Below are 14,197 nucleotides of genomic sequence, written 5' to 3' on the forward strand. Positions count from 1 at the left end.
CCGCCGTTTGACGGCCTCGCCCTCTCCCTGAGGGAAGGCGGGCTGCGCGGGCGGCAGTGTCCGTGGTTCTCCTCATAGCTGCCCTCAGGGGAGCCGGCCGCCGGCGGGGAGGGCCTTCCCTGCCTTCCCCTGCCTCGTCCTGTGGTTTGGGCAGTCGAGGCTTGGAGCCCTCAAGGCGTTTGTGGCCTTCGGGGGGAGGCCCTGCGGGCCGTGCAGCCCTCCCTGCCGTGCCATCAGGGTGCCGGTACTGCCGGTGGCATTTGAGGCGGGTAAAATTGCCCTCCCAAGCTGTAAGGGGGAAGGAGGCCTCTGTATAAAATGTTCCTTGTCTTCATTAGATGTTTTTGCAGTATTTTCCAACACAATTTTCAAAATGGGTGAGAAATCCCTCAGAAGAGTAATGGAAGCAGCTCCCGTGTGGAGAGGGTTTCAGTCAGTGTTGCCTCACAGCCTGAGGGCAGCTCTGGTCGCTAAAACACCTGCCCGAATGCCCAGTATGAGCATTGAACTATGAAAATGCAAAACTCAAATAGATTGTACATTTCAAGCATTGTTGCTAGCTTTAAAAGCGCATATTCCAAATGGACATCAGGCCGTTGTGGCCTGCCTCCCACAGAGCGGGGAAAACTACTTGTGTATGTCAGAAGGAGCGAAACTTTTCCAGATGTATGTTTTGCTTTTGCTGGTTATACTGGAACATATATTAGGCACCTAAAAGATGAAGAAAACACAGTGTTCTTGGTAAAAATGAAGCATCACTCAGGTTTAGGAAAGTTTGTCATAAGCATTTATTTTACGTCAACTTGTATAGAGAATGTTTTCTCTTTTTCAACAGATAAAGGCAAGGAAGTGTTTGTTTTCCTGTTTATTTCCGGTAGAGAAAAAAAAAAAGTAAAATTCAAGATTCATCAGATATGCAAATTTTAAAAAGTTACATGTTTGTAGGGAATGCCTGGGGTGGAAACAAGCTGTGAAGAGAACACACAAAGCACCCGAGTCACTGAGGGGACGAGGACACTTTTCTCAAAGGGGAAATCTGACACTGAAAATCTTTGGCAGTACTAGAATTTCTTCTGATAAAACAAACTAAAATTGTTACTGAAAATAAATTTGGGCTGGATTCTGCAGCCTCCTCCATGATCACTAAGAGACTGTATCAACTCAGAAGTCTCGATGAGATTTTTTTATAATGTCTGAACTATTGTGATGAGATCTGTGAACCTGGACCTCACATAAAGCAGCTTCTGATTCAGTAGAAAATGAAAGACTTTCTTTTTTTATTAATGATGCACTCTTCACTTGATACCTAGATTTTCAATAGTTGTGGGTTTGGGTTTTGGATATTTTTTTTTTTTCCCCCCAAGGAGCTGTCTTTCTCTGTTTTTAAATATCCGGGGAGATTCCTCATTATTTCTCATTATTTCTCTCCTATGTGACCTTGACAAGAAAACAAAATCTAATCACCTTGTAGGAAATGACAAAACAGGTTTACTGGCAAAGTTTTGCAGTACAGCTCTGAATATGGCACCAGACACTGGAAGGTCAAAGGGTTTATACTCCATCACGATTGATCTCACATCCTCTCACTAATACCAGATTTGCTGGTTCTGTGAAATCACAGGTATTTGCACAGCTGAAATACTAAGAAATAGTCTCAGCTCTAGGAGAGGTGGGAGGAAAAAAATGATATTTACAGTTCCAAGGAGATTTCGACTTCCCCTTCCCCTAGTAGTACAGTTTTGTTTTCTGCAAGGTTTCAACTGTTGTAACCAGAACTTTGTGCGCTAGATCGTTTGATCCAAACATCGGGCATGTCTGGTTGGCTGTTCGGTAACACAACTGGACTTTCGCTCCCTAATCCAAACCGATTTTTCCACGAAGAGCTGTTCTGCTGCAGTGCTGCTGGAGAGATATCAAAGACAGTCTCCCTCAGGTCCAGCCGCAGGGTATCTCTCTTCCCATTCAAGTAACCTCTCTCCGTTTGACTGAAGGAATCAGAGAGCTCTAAGACATCAGGACAAGAACTGGCTGATTCAGCAAGCTTTAGGCCTTGCTCAAAATCACTAATCGACGTCTCGCTGGAGATGTTGAGCATGTCAAAAGAGCTGCCAAGAGAACAAAGGCATCTGTGAATTTTGTAGATGTCAGCAGCAGGGAGATGGCTGTTGTCTGAGGTATAATCTGACTGCTGCTGGGCAGTGTCACTGGAGCACTGTGATTTAGTGAGCTGCCCTTCTTCTTTCATGCCAGCCGGCTGGATGTGGTCCAGCCCAGACCCATCCCAAGCTTTCAGACCATACTTTTGACATCGACAATCTCGGCAGAGTCTCTCCCTGTGAATTTCTGCTTCTGAATTCCTGTGCTTGTAAGGAGAGGAGGTTTGCAAGGCGGGACACTGGCAGAGGCCAACCTGCTGGTCCCCAAGGGCCTCCTGCAGATTCTGTCTCTCTCTTTCAAGGGAGGGGTGCATTCCTGTCCTGGGGCATCTGTTGTCTTCAGCTTGGGTGTCTTCAGAGAGCACTGACGGCCGGTTGGACAGCTTGCTTGTGGAAGTGCTGTTGTCAAAACTGTCGCTGAGTTTTCTGGACAAGGGCTGGAGCTCGTATTGCTCGTTTGCCGTGTTGGACTCCTGGACCTTCCGCAACCGGTTTTGCTTCTCGTTCCCCCCACAGGCAAAGCTTCCGTTCAGCCCAGAGTCATCAGAATAGTCTTTCATGGTGTGGGCACAAGGCCAAAGGATCTGCCCACAGTTCTTCTCTGGGCCGAAGAAGCAGCACAGTGACTGGAAGAAGAAGCTGGCAAACCCGCAGCTGATACACTTGATCATCATGATGAATATCCCCAGCTTCCTGTACGCCAGGACTGTAGCAGGCAACATAATGACCCCTGCAGAGAAGAGAGCGGAAGCTGCCATGGCTGTGGCACAGCTCATCTGCTTCAGGGAAAAGGCCACTCGGCTCAGGCGGTCAGAATGGGGGCACAGATGATAGGAGATGCAGTAGTTGACGGTAAAGTCGACAGAGAGACCAACTGCAGCTGAAATGAAGAGAGACTCCATTGCGTTGAGCTGCCACTCCAAGAGGACCAAAAGGCCAATGGTTACCAGGACAGTGCCCGCAATGGCAGTAACAGAGAAAACGCTAAGGAGAACGTTCCAGGTAGTGAGCAGCAGCACCACGAAGGAAATGGCTATGGAGAGCCCCATGACCACCATCGTTTCTGTGCTGAGACTGTGCTGGAGGTTGTATAGCTCCAGTTTACTGGTAAACCACCCATTCTGAAGCCCCACAGGGGCAGTTTTCATTTCCTCTGTTACCCAGAGGTTGATCTCCTCATAGAATTGTTTGGCTTTGCTGTAGTTGAAGCTATAGTGATAAACAGTTTGAAACTGCAGCACTAAGGCAGCCAGATTTCCCTCCCCGTCAAACCTGAGGCCCAGATCGTACGTTTCTGCCCCTTCCCTGCCCTGTTCCAGGAGCATCATTTTGATGCAGTGTAGGAAGACATCGCTTCCGTAAGAGGTTACAGCAAAGGTTGAAGCTGTGGTCTCGCTGGGAGCACTGGCGACTGTCCATCCACCTGAGGAATTCCTCCATGAAGCACACAGTGGATTTCTGCTCTGCATCAGGGTAGTAGAAAGTTTTGTTCTTCACTTTTTGGCAGAATTCGAGGAGCCACTTCTGGGCATCAGGGTTTTGGACTGTGAAGGTGACATCGGTCACTAGGGTGCCGTTGCTTTTTGGATTGAAATGGTCCCCATTATCCACGGGCAGAATGCCCCAGACTATTGTGACAGGCATACGCTGCCCTTCGCCGTGCTCCAGCCTCTCAAACATGAACTGGTGGCAGTACTCAGAATCGTACCTCTCAAAGGGGTGGCTCAGTCTAAACACCTGGACAGACGACGTCTCAAGAGTCGGGAGTCTGAGTTTTGGGTTGGAACAGGAAATGTAGGCACCTCCTATCGCTAAGGCAGCAAACCAGCAGATCCAGATGTACCGAAACTTGATGACCCCACAAGGCAGAAGCTTTTCAAATAGCAGCTTGGAGGTTTCTGAGAGCGTGTTCTGGAGACTCCTGAGAATGTAATGGAGGGAGAGAGCAACGCTCTTATGACCGGTGTTGTTCCAGTAGTCTTCTGGCTTGTAAATGCAGGTCGTTGCTATGTAGTGCTCATACAGCACGGCCGAAGAAGGCAGCCAAGTCATCATGAACACCAGATTCACCAGCACGGAGGTGCCCATGTAAATAGCAAAGCAGCGGATGGCTATTATATTGCTAATGTAGCTGGCATAGAAGGCAGCACACTCTTATGACCGGTATTGTTCCAGTAGTCTTCTGGCTTGTAAATGCAGGTCGTTGCTATGTAGTGCTCATACAGCACGGCCGAAGAAGGAAGCCAAGTCATCATGAACACCAGATTCACCAGCACGGAGGTGCCCATGTAAATAGCAAAGCAGCGGATGGCTATTATATTGCTAATGTAGCTGGCATAGAAGGCAGCACCCGTTGTGAAGCACGATGCCAGCATGAGATACGCAAAATGGTGCATGGTTTGACTCACCCACTGCGAAAGCCCAGCGGAAGGGCTCTGGTTCTTGCTGAGGTTCCAGAGGTCGAAGAAGACAAAGGTGTGGTTGGCACAAATGCTGCTGAGAATGATGACTGCTGTCAGGTTTACAAAAGGGAAATAGGTGAATCTGAAGGCCACCTTGTACAAGAAGTAGGAGATCATTAAAGAACTGACAACAGCGAGCAGGACCATCAAGGTAATAAAGACTGAGCGTAAATAAAAAGAAATGCTTAGAAAAATAGCTAATATTGCCAGGACCGGATACTTGGTATCCAGTAAAAGATAGTGCTGGAATAGTTTCTGTTTGAGGCCCAGGTCCATTCCAGTGATGGATGTATAGTTATCAAACAGATTCCAGGATTCAAGATTGTCTAAGTAGATCCCCATCATAGATGCACCTTTCCTTGTAGGCAGAAACAGCAGGCTGTATTTGAGAGATGGCACTTGGTACTCCATCGTCTGGGGACTAAGAAAGTCTCTGTCGACCAAGAAGTGAAGAAGCTGGTAAATGGCATTGAAGCGGGTACATTTTTCTGGGACCTGAGCACACTGAGAGTGTTTCTGCCTCACAGTCTCGGGACCTATGCAAGACGGAGTGAGGATACCTTTGTGGTAGTCCGGAGCACAGGCACGAAGGAGAGCCAGGGTATGGGAGATGTCTCCTTGGGTTATCTCCAAACATGAAGACCTGTTGTACAGGACAGCAATGTAGTTCCCCAGAGACCAGCTTGGGCAGCATTCGTTGGTCTCAGTACGTTGGCAGAGGTCTCTAAAATGAACATGTGAGCGTATCTGAAAAACAGAGGAGGGGGCATCATGTCAGACTCTCTCTGCATGCGTCATCTTGCAGCCCCATAGTGTTCCCTGCTTCTTGCAGTAATCTTCTCCTCCAGGTGTAGCAGCCATGGCTCACCATCCTCTCAGTGACAAATTGCAAATACTAAAGCTATTGAAAAATGCTGGCCTTTTGCAAAAATTAAACCCTGTCCACTATTTATATTTCATAACCTCTGATTTGAAAATTGGGATCCTATGGCAAAGACAGCTCATCCAATTAAACTTCCTACTTGCAACGTCTTGCTGTCACAGTCTCCAAGATGATAGCTCCATTTCGGTAATTAGGTTCTGCTGCCCAAAATTCTCAGCAGCTTCTGATGGACACCTTTTGCTTCTGGACCAAGCTCTTGCTCAGTGTCCATTTATTCCTGTTTAATGGCAGCTGCTACTTTGCAGCTGGACTTCAGTGACAGGTGGAGTCACCTGTGTATTGCTAAGTGGGTAAAATGCTTTGGGGTCCTCTCGGCTGAAACCTGTTCTGTAGCTTACGTTATTTTTGTCTGGCTTCCTTTCAGCTAGAGATTAAAGATTATGGCAATCAGAAGAGAGACAGCATGTATATGTGCTCTTCCTGACATTACTAACCTTGTCTTGTTCAATCTGACACATGGACTGAATAGCTTGCAAGTTCCATAAGCTCCCAGCAGTTGTGGACATAAATACCAGCTGGGAATAGCTCTTCTCTGAAATGAAGAAGAAGAAAAAAAAAATTAAAAAAAGGGATTAGGTAATGAAGATGAATCAGCCAAGCTCTTTGGAGTAGACTCTCTGTTCACAGAAAAAAAAAATGTATGTGTATCACCGTCTATACGACTGCTATGGAGGACTCCCTGCAGGGAAGCAGGTCACAAAGACGGTAGCTTGTAGTGAGTGGTAGCATCTGCCTTGTGTGATCTGACCTCTGCTCCTTGCCCATCTGTCAGCGGAGGGAGAGCAGCGTTGGGGCATTTTCAAAATAAGCTCTCCATGCTGTCAGCATGCTTTTAGCGGCTGCTGGCATCTGGTTCTGCACCCGTTACAAGTGAGGAGCTTGAGTTCAGCCAAAAACTCCCAAGGACCTGGGGTTTGACTGGTTTCAGAGATGGAGTAGAGGCAGGGGAGAGCATAAAAATACCTTCATGTTGTTTGTTCCTCTTCATTCTACTTACTAGTGCCCACTTGGGGAGAAATTTTGGGTGTCTTGGATTTTTCTGCTTTTCTCTCCTGTTTTTACTATCATTTACATTTTTCAAGAATTAAAGAAGGAACAGAGAGGGAGTGGGAATGGAGAGGGCATGGAGGATATGCCATTTTTTCAGAGTATTCACTTTTGATATGGGTAAATGGTGAAAACATTAGTCCTTTTACTGGTGCTTTTAAGGTGTATTTCTAAAAGGAAAAAAAGAAGTGTGGCAAAAAGTTAAGAAGGAGAAACAACTCTTCTCCAGAATTTCAGAACAAGCCTTTCTAACCACTCGGTTATGAGCTACTGGAAGATCACTATCTGAAAGGTGGCATAGCTTTCACAGGGTGGTACTGTACACACTGCTTGCTTAGAGCACTTCCAGAGCACTTCCCTGTGCCCTAAAACACTGACAGTTCTGCATGCTGTTGAGTTCTGGGCGCATAATACTTCTTACCCCATCAAGATTTCACTCACCTGGGGGACCACAAAAGAAACCATCTGCTCCGTGGATTTGCTCCACCATTCTCCGTGTCCTCGCTTCTTGTTCTCCCTGAGCAGCCTTCTGTCCTCTGCTAATGCCAATGTCATCGTAGCTAGCAAGAGATCACATTATTGTAACTAGAGATCATCTGGCTATGAGTTAGGTTCACAGACAAGGCTCTGGTGCCACGCGTAACACTGCTGCAGCAATAAGTGTCGTCATACTCTTGAAAGAGCATTGCTTGGATGGGAGCTTTTCGATATTGGGTTGACTGTGCCCCTTTATAAGGATTTTTGTGAGACTAAGTGAGAAACTGCATCCCCTTGGGCAGACATGCTGAGCTGCCTCAGCAGTCTCTTAAAGGTAAGCAGTGAAATAAACTCATGAGGAGTTTAGAGCTTAATTCCTGGGTTCCAGACTAGGGAGCCCAAGTCCATTGCAGGCAAACAGACTGTAAACTCTCCAGTGCCTTGGTAGCTTTTAAGCATAGCATATATGTTGTAATTCACGTAGATACCTTGGAACATTGAATCTGTAACTTTACAGCCAACATCTTCCTCAACCCCCCCAAACCAGACTCAAATACCTTTTCTTCTTGGCATAGGGAGAAAGGGAAAAGGTCTTCTTGTAGCCTGTATGGCTCTCTACATTCCTCCACACAACGAGCCTTCTGCCAATGTCGGTATCTCGTGGCTCAAAACCCTGCAGCCAAGCAAAAGGGCTTTGTTACCACCGTGCATTTCAGTTCCTTAATCCTCCTCCTAGACACAGAAACTATGTAAGACTATTACTGCATCTTGGAGAGACATACAAATTTAATTTTCCCTGGAAATACTGCATCCCAGAGCTGACAGAAAAAAATATTTCTCTTTTCCTTTCCTTTCTGTTCTGGGCTAGGATGGCTACAGTTCTCTCTCCCTGATCTCAAAAGACTCTTCTCCTCCTCTTCACGTAATATATTCACTTACAGAAATGGGAGTAATTTTCTGTTTCCTGGACAAACTCTAGTCTATTCTTATTTTCTCAGGATTCTTCCATTAACGAGAGGCAGGGATGACTTTAGAAAATGTGGGATCCTGCATGGAAAACAGGACCACGTGCAGCAGTGCTGAGAACGGAGCAGTCTCTCTGTTTCAAGAGCCTCACACACAGGCTGTCGGAGCCAAAGCCAGATCCTCCATCCAATCTCCGCCCAGCCTAGCCAGTCCTTTTGGGCAACCCCAGCCTTCCCGCAGTGGCAGGGGAGCCAAAGGAGCAATCCCGGTTTGTGCTGGCAGGGTCTCCACTCCAGAGAGAAGGCACTACTGCGAGTCCACAGCGTTGCTGAGAGCTGGTGTAGGCTGTGCTCTTTCTGTGGTGTCAGAGAAACAGCAAATACAGGGTGTTACTCTGACACGTTACGTTCAGCTTGAAGGAATCTTGCTTGGGTTGCACGCTGTGAAGATGTGGGCTAAGGACAGCAGATCACTGATAAACAGGGTTATTTTACCTAGGGGCTTTCATGTCCTCCTTGATTTACTGTGCTGCCTGGCTGCCTGTATCTGCAGAGAAGGAAGGAAATGAAGGCTCATGTTATAGGGCAGAAAGAATGCATCACTGGCTGGCCTCTGGATTTTGCTTATGTTCACGTTGACCTATCATCTGTAGAGACTTACCAGTAAGGGTTCTGAAAAGTCAGGCAAATTTCCAACAAGCAGGCCAGCTACAGTGCAAACCACAGCCGTCACTGAACACAGCACCAGGACGGCTATGGGCCACTCCGCGATCATTTGAGAGTAACTGGAATCAACAGGAGAAGAAAAAATGCAGCTGTTACGGTGCTTCTGCTGTTGGCACGGAACCTCCTGTTGAACCAGCGCGGTGTTTGTAACAGGGAGTAAAAGAATTAGGGCTTTCTGGTTTGAGCACTTATTTATTGAAAAGCTTAGAGGCTGTAGTACAGCTATTAATGAACACATTATACCTCCAACTGGATGTTTGCAGGCAATGCTAATTAACTCAGGTAATTACATTTTGCCTCTCTACATTTTCCTTCTTTTTCAATCAGAAATAATAAAGACCAGACTCTTGCATCCTAGGGCAAAATGAAGCTTTAAATATTTAACTTAAAAGATTGCATTTAAAAAGAGTGTCTTCCTTTTTTTTCCCCCTTTATGCAATGTAAGCTAGTAGCTGCCTAACAGTCTGGCCTGCAGATTTTCAGCCCGTGGACCCTGAGAAGTCCTTGGGCTATTCTGAAGAGTCACCCCAAGATAACTCACTCATGCAAGTCCATTGTCATTGGTCTAAATTCACTCACTATGTAGGGGCCCGCCTTACTGTTGGGAAACGTAGGGACATTGCACAGCAAAAAAGGATGGAAACCACTGAGGTGCTGCGTAACCGATGGCAGGATTGCCAGCAGAATTCACAGAGTGGGCAAGTGGCTTCTGCATCTGCAGGTGAATCTCACCCTGATCTCAGCCTCAAAATCAAAAGCTGAACCTACAGCAGCATCTGCAAATGCAGCAGACCAGTTATGCTTCAGCATGTGGAGAACACATACAAGCCTGTGGGCCAGGGCTGTGTCTGGAATCCGTATCAGTGTGGTATGGGTGGCACACACGTTTTTAATGACATTTCTATACAAACAAAACCCTTCCAGAGAAGCAGCTTACTCTGGCCAAAAGTATTTTTGCCAGTTCCTTTTGTTCTTAAGAGCTGGTCTAAAATTTTCCATCCAAGTTCTGTTTTTCTTTTGGGACAAACTGTGTCTCCTCTAGGATGATGTATTGAAGTTTCTATCCCACGATTTTTTACGAGTGCGGGTTTTACTGCATCAAGATTTCTGTCTTCCTTAAAAATACCTGTTGAGATATAAGGTATCAGAATGGGTTCCTGCTCTGGTTTGGCAGGCTCTAGGTAGTTCTTTTGTATTCTGATGTATTTCTGAAATATAAGAAATTCTTTGTTCAAAAATAGTTGACAAATATTTGAGCTTCATGGGGAAGTGAAATATTTATGAACTCTGGAGCAGCTGTGCCAGCGTGTATCAGCCTTGAAGGGTAATGTTCCTGCTTGCCTGCTCTTTTGCTCCTCTCGCCTCCAACTTCACTGAGTCAAACAATGCGGCTATTCCTCGTAATTAGAAATCATCACACCCCTTCGCACAGCTTTTCACATGACTTTTGGTCAGGCCGGGTATTTTGTTCAATTTAAGACTGCCTTATCAAGTTTGGTTTTGTTTGTTTGTTTTGTTTGTTATTTTGCCCTTTATGCATTAGAGTACCTAATTTCTGGAGCCTTTTTTTGGATGATTCCATGTCAAATTACCAGGAAAGAAAAAAAAAGGAAAAAAAGAATCAGCTGCAGTATGTGCTGATGGGAGACACTTACCCAAACCTTCCACAAAAAATAGTTTACAAAAATAAGCTTTTAAACAGAAGTTGAAAGCAACTGAATTATTTTAATTTTCAGAAATGTATTAAAAATCCTCTGTCTTTTGAAAAGGTGAACTTATTTCATGGATGGGCTATCCTCCTGATTGCTTATCTGGTGGGCCAAGCTGGATTAACCCTATACACACACACACACACATCCACGCACATACATACAGGATTATTTTATATATATAAAAAGCTATTGTATGGACTGGAGCCAGGCACCTGCCCCAAGAACAGCCGTGAAGACAGTGTTGCTGTTCATTAATGCAGGTTAAATTGATCTCACAAGCAAATTCAGAGTTTTCCAAGCAATGAGAAGCCCTGAGCGGGGAGCGCTGACCTCGCCTCTGAAGCTGGGCCTGCCGGGGATGTCACCGGCAATATTGCTCTGCACTTCCTAATAGCAGGGTAGGAGAGCAATGATAATAGGGTAGAAGGAGAGGAAGCTTTTGATATTAAACATACCTTTTTGGCATCCTGAAAGCTTTGTCATGTCTGCAGACAGAAAAAAAAAAAAAGGATGCATTCATGTATTATTTTCCTACGAAGGACAGTGCTGGGCTGTTAATGAGCAAGTTAACCCTTTCAGGGGCTGTTAAGCACCAAGCTGAGCCATTGCTGCAAGAGTACTGGCACTACGTGAATTATTTTAATGAATAACAGAGTCTTTTCCTCTCCCGTTGGCATTTTAAGCAAACAGGATGGGGAGACACGTAGTCACTCCTCATTTTTGCCCCTCTAAGAAAACCCCACAGAAAGTAATGGACATTAGCAATGTAACCCCGCAGAAATCACACTGCTTTCCTACTGAATTTTTAAACTATTTCTTGACAAAAGCATACCTCTTTATTAAATGTCATGAGTTGGGCTAGCAATGCCTATAGATAGCTTTTATTACCTGTTTAACTCAACAAGGATTTTCCAAAAAGGTGGCTCTCATTTGTTTCCTGGGCCCTTCCAAAGACAACGTTTGTCCAGTCTAGAGGAGCAGAAGGCCAGTGGAGTTGCTCAAAACATTTTACTGGGGTTTCCTTCACAGAGGAGGATTTGCCATTCCTACTTGTAGGGCTCCGAGGAATGAAATGAAGAAGCCTTCCCCAGGGGATCCAAGGTTACGTTTGTTAATGAATCCCTGAGGGCAAGCTTTGCACTGACAGAAAAGCTGCACCTCCGTGGGTCACCGTATCTGAAGGACCTTTCATTCTGCTCTCTGTTCCACTGAAATGTCCCCTTGAAACATGCCCCAGCCTGGCATGGCCTTGGGTTACAATGCAGCTTCCAGCGAACTGCTCCCAGTTGTGGCTTCCTCCTCTCTCCGCAGCCATGCCAAGCTCAGCTCAGGGAGTGCTCCCTCCACCCTTCATCCTCCTCCTACGCTCTGGGCTTAAACTGGGAGAAGGTCCTGCTGCACTCTGATACCCGCGTGGGGCAGATGGCCTTGCTCCGTCCTGGGAGCCAACTGGTGACCTTGGGGCAGCTCATCCTTCCTGGCAGGTTGTTATGAATGGAAGAAATGGAAAAGCAGCAGAGGAGAGTTCCCCAGGGAAGAGTCACTCTCAGTGGCACGTGTAATAAATTATGTCGTGTTTCCCTCATCACGCTAATGCTCTGTAGATTTGGGAGAGAGAGGAGCAAAGAAAAATCCTCACCAGATTATTAAAGAGAAGTCTCTTTCTGGCAGCGTATTGCCCATCCTGTGCTAATTCTCTCACAATAGCTTCTCAAGCAGATTTGCTTGGATTAAAACCCCCATTCTAGCATTATTATGTTATCACTTTTCTGTCTGCTAGTGCTGCACATTCTGCCAGGGATTTGCAATCCAGCTGCATTTCCTACTTAAATAACCTGTTACAGAGAACCTAGTTGACAATTTTGTTGATAGCGTATGAGCTAAAAAGGACCCAGGCTCCACTCCTCTGACTGCAATTGCTCTACACTGCAAACACAAGCAAATTAAATCCTCTCTTAACAGCTAGAAAATGAGACCATAAAGGGCTTTTGTGCCTGCACCGCTGTACAAAGGCAAGGAAGGAATCTGGCGTCATCTTTTATCGGACTTTGGTGACTACTGCTGTGGTAGCAAAGGGATCAGAGTCTTTAGTGCCAGAAGTGGACCCCAAAAGGCACACACTGCAAGGGAAGGTGATGCTGGCTGGAAGGAGCAGAGGTTGCAGCTCAGGCTGTTGGGGAAGTCGATCCTGTCTGCACCCTTACGGCACTGCCCAAGAAACACCCCAGCAAGTCACTGGGCGCTCTGCACACAAATGGAGTTTGCCCGATTCTGTCATAGACAAGACAGAATGTACACCCTCGTTGCTGCCCAACCTGCAAAACCAAATAATCTTCCCCACTTTGGTATTCCTCACTGCTGAGCTGTAGCCAGTCCTTCCCCTCTGCTGCCTCTTCCTTCCAGCACAGGCAGCAGCTTCCGTGGGGGCGGAAAAAGAAATTACCTCTGCTCTTATCACCGAGAATCTCTGCCAAGATAAAGGATTAGCCAGCTGGATGTCTTGCAGTGCAAAAAAAGGAGAAGATACAAAGGTCACAGAAGATGGGCAGAATCACAGCCGCATGATCTAGGAGCAACTGAGTGACCTTGGCTTTATCCAGTCAGTCACCCTGAGCGGCAAATCCTGCCTCTCCCTGGTGTGGGAGCGGCGGCTCTCTGTACACCCTCCACAGAGGCAGAGAGAGCAAACTGGAGCCCTCCAAGCTGAAGAGCAAACCCATGTGTTGTGTATCCCCACTCAGACCCTTCTCATCCCCTCCCGCTTCCCACCACCAAGTTCAGGAGATGCTTTTTGAAAGCCCCTGAGCTGCTCTTCATGTGCCTCTTACCTGACTGTTACGATGTGATGCTGCGCTGCCCGTGGCTGCCCGGGGGACCACTGTTTCCAGGGGGTTTCCGAGGCCTCACGTTGGGAAGCTGGCAGGGGATCACTGCTGGAAAGGTGGGAACACAAGATGGGCCTCTCGCCATGCCCAGGGAGCGGGGGCAGGCCGTAGCCACCTCGGGGCTCCTGCTGGTTGCAGGGGTAATACAGGTGATGCTGCTGCGAGTCCTGGGAGCTGGATGGCACCTGGCCATTGGACTGGGTGGAGACTGGCCCAAGCGTGTGGCTGGAGGAGGGCAGGTGGTCTCCCCCCAGCCTGGGGGATGCAGGAACGGGGCAGTGATGGACCGGGCAGATCCTTTCCCAGGAAGTGCCGCTGTAGCTGGGCTCGGTGTTCCCGATCTCTGGCATGGCGAGACAGGTCTGGCAAGGTCCTGCATTTTGTTTTTCTCTGCGAGAGAAAATAGGGGCATGGTAAAACAGCAGAGCAGTAGAAAGGCTACGCAGGGGAATTGCATCCTGCAAACTGGAGACTCTCACAGGCCTCCCACATAACTTAAGATGTAAAACCTCACCCACTGTTTGCTGTACCAAGAGCCTGTCTCGGGGCTGAGCTGGATTATGCTTTTTATAGAGACATCCATGACTCACTCAGGGATTCCAGCTGATGTAGACATCCATCACATCTGTGTGCGTATTGCTCCAAAGTTTTGAAAATTGGGTAACATCCCCTCAAACAGCTCTCCAAGATACTTCACTGTGGAGGGGGCAGAACACACTGGCTGGTGGTGACGGCAGAGTCCTAACTCAGGACCACAGAGTGATTACAGAGATCTGGGGAAACGGAAACCAAAGGAGACTGCGTGTGAAGAAGACACTCAATTA

The 14,197-nt window shown here is 47.0% G+C and overlaps 1 protein-coding gene across 1 annotated transcript; it reads right to left on the reverse strand.

Annotated features, from left to right (window-relative positions):
- Window positions 1–1,756: 1,756 nt before the first annotated feature.
- On the reverse strand, window positions 1,757–13,333 carry DISP2 (dispatched homolog 2 (Drosophila)). The gene is given in 9 exon segments (XM_009709488.1): window positions 1,757–3,521; window positions 3,523–4,109; window positions 4,307–5,365; window positions 5,996–6,093; window positions 7,050–7,168; window positions 7,643–7,758; window positions 8,712–8,835; window positions 10,944–10,973; window positions 13,317–13,333. Coding segments are annotated over 8 exon segments (3,879 nt in total). The 5' UTR covers window positions 10,955–10,973; window positions 13,317–13,333.
- Window positions 13,334–14,197: the final 864 nt, after the last annotated feature.

The sequence above is a fragment of the Cariama cristata genome, unplaced genomic scaffold (assembly GCF_000690535.1).
Source record: "Cariama cristata isolate BGI_N322 unplaced genomic scaffold, ASM69053v1 scaffold19590, whole genome shotgun sequence".
Classification (NCBI taxonomy): domain Eukaryota; kingdom Metazoa; phylum Chordata; class Aves; order Cariamiformes; family Cariamidae; genus Cariama; species Cariama cristata.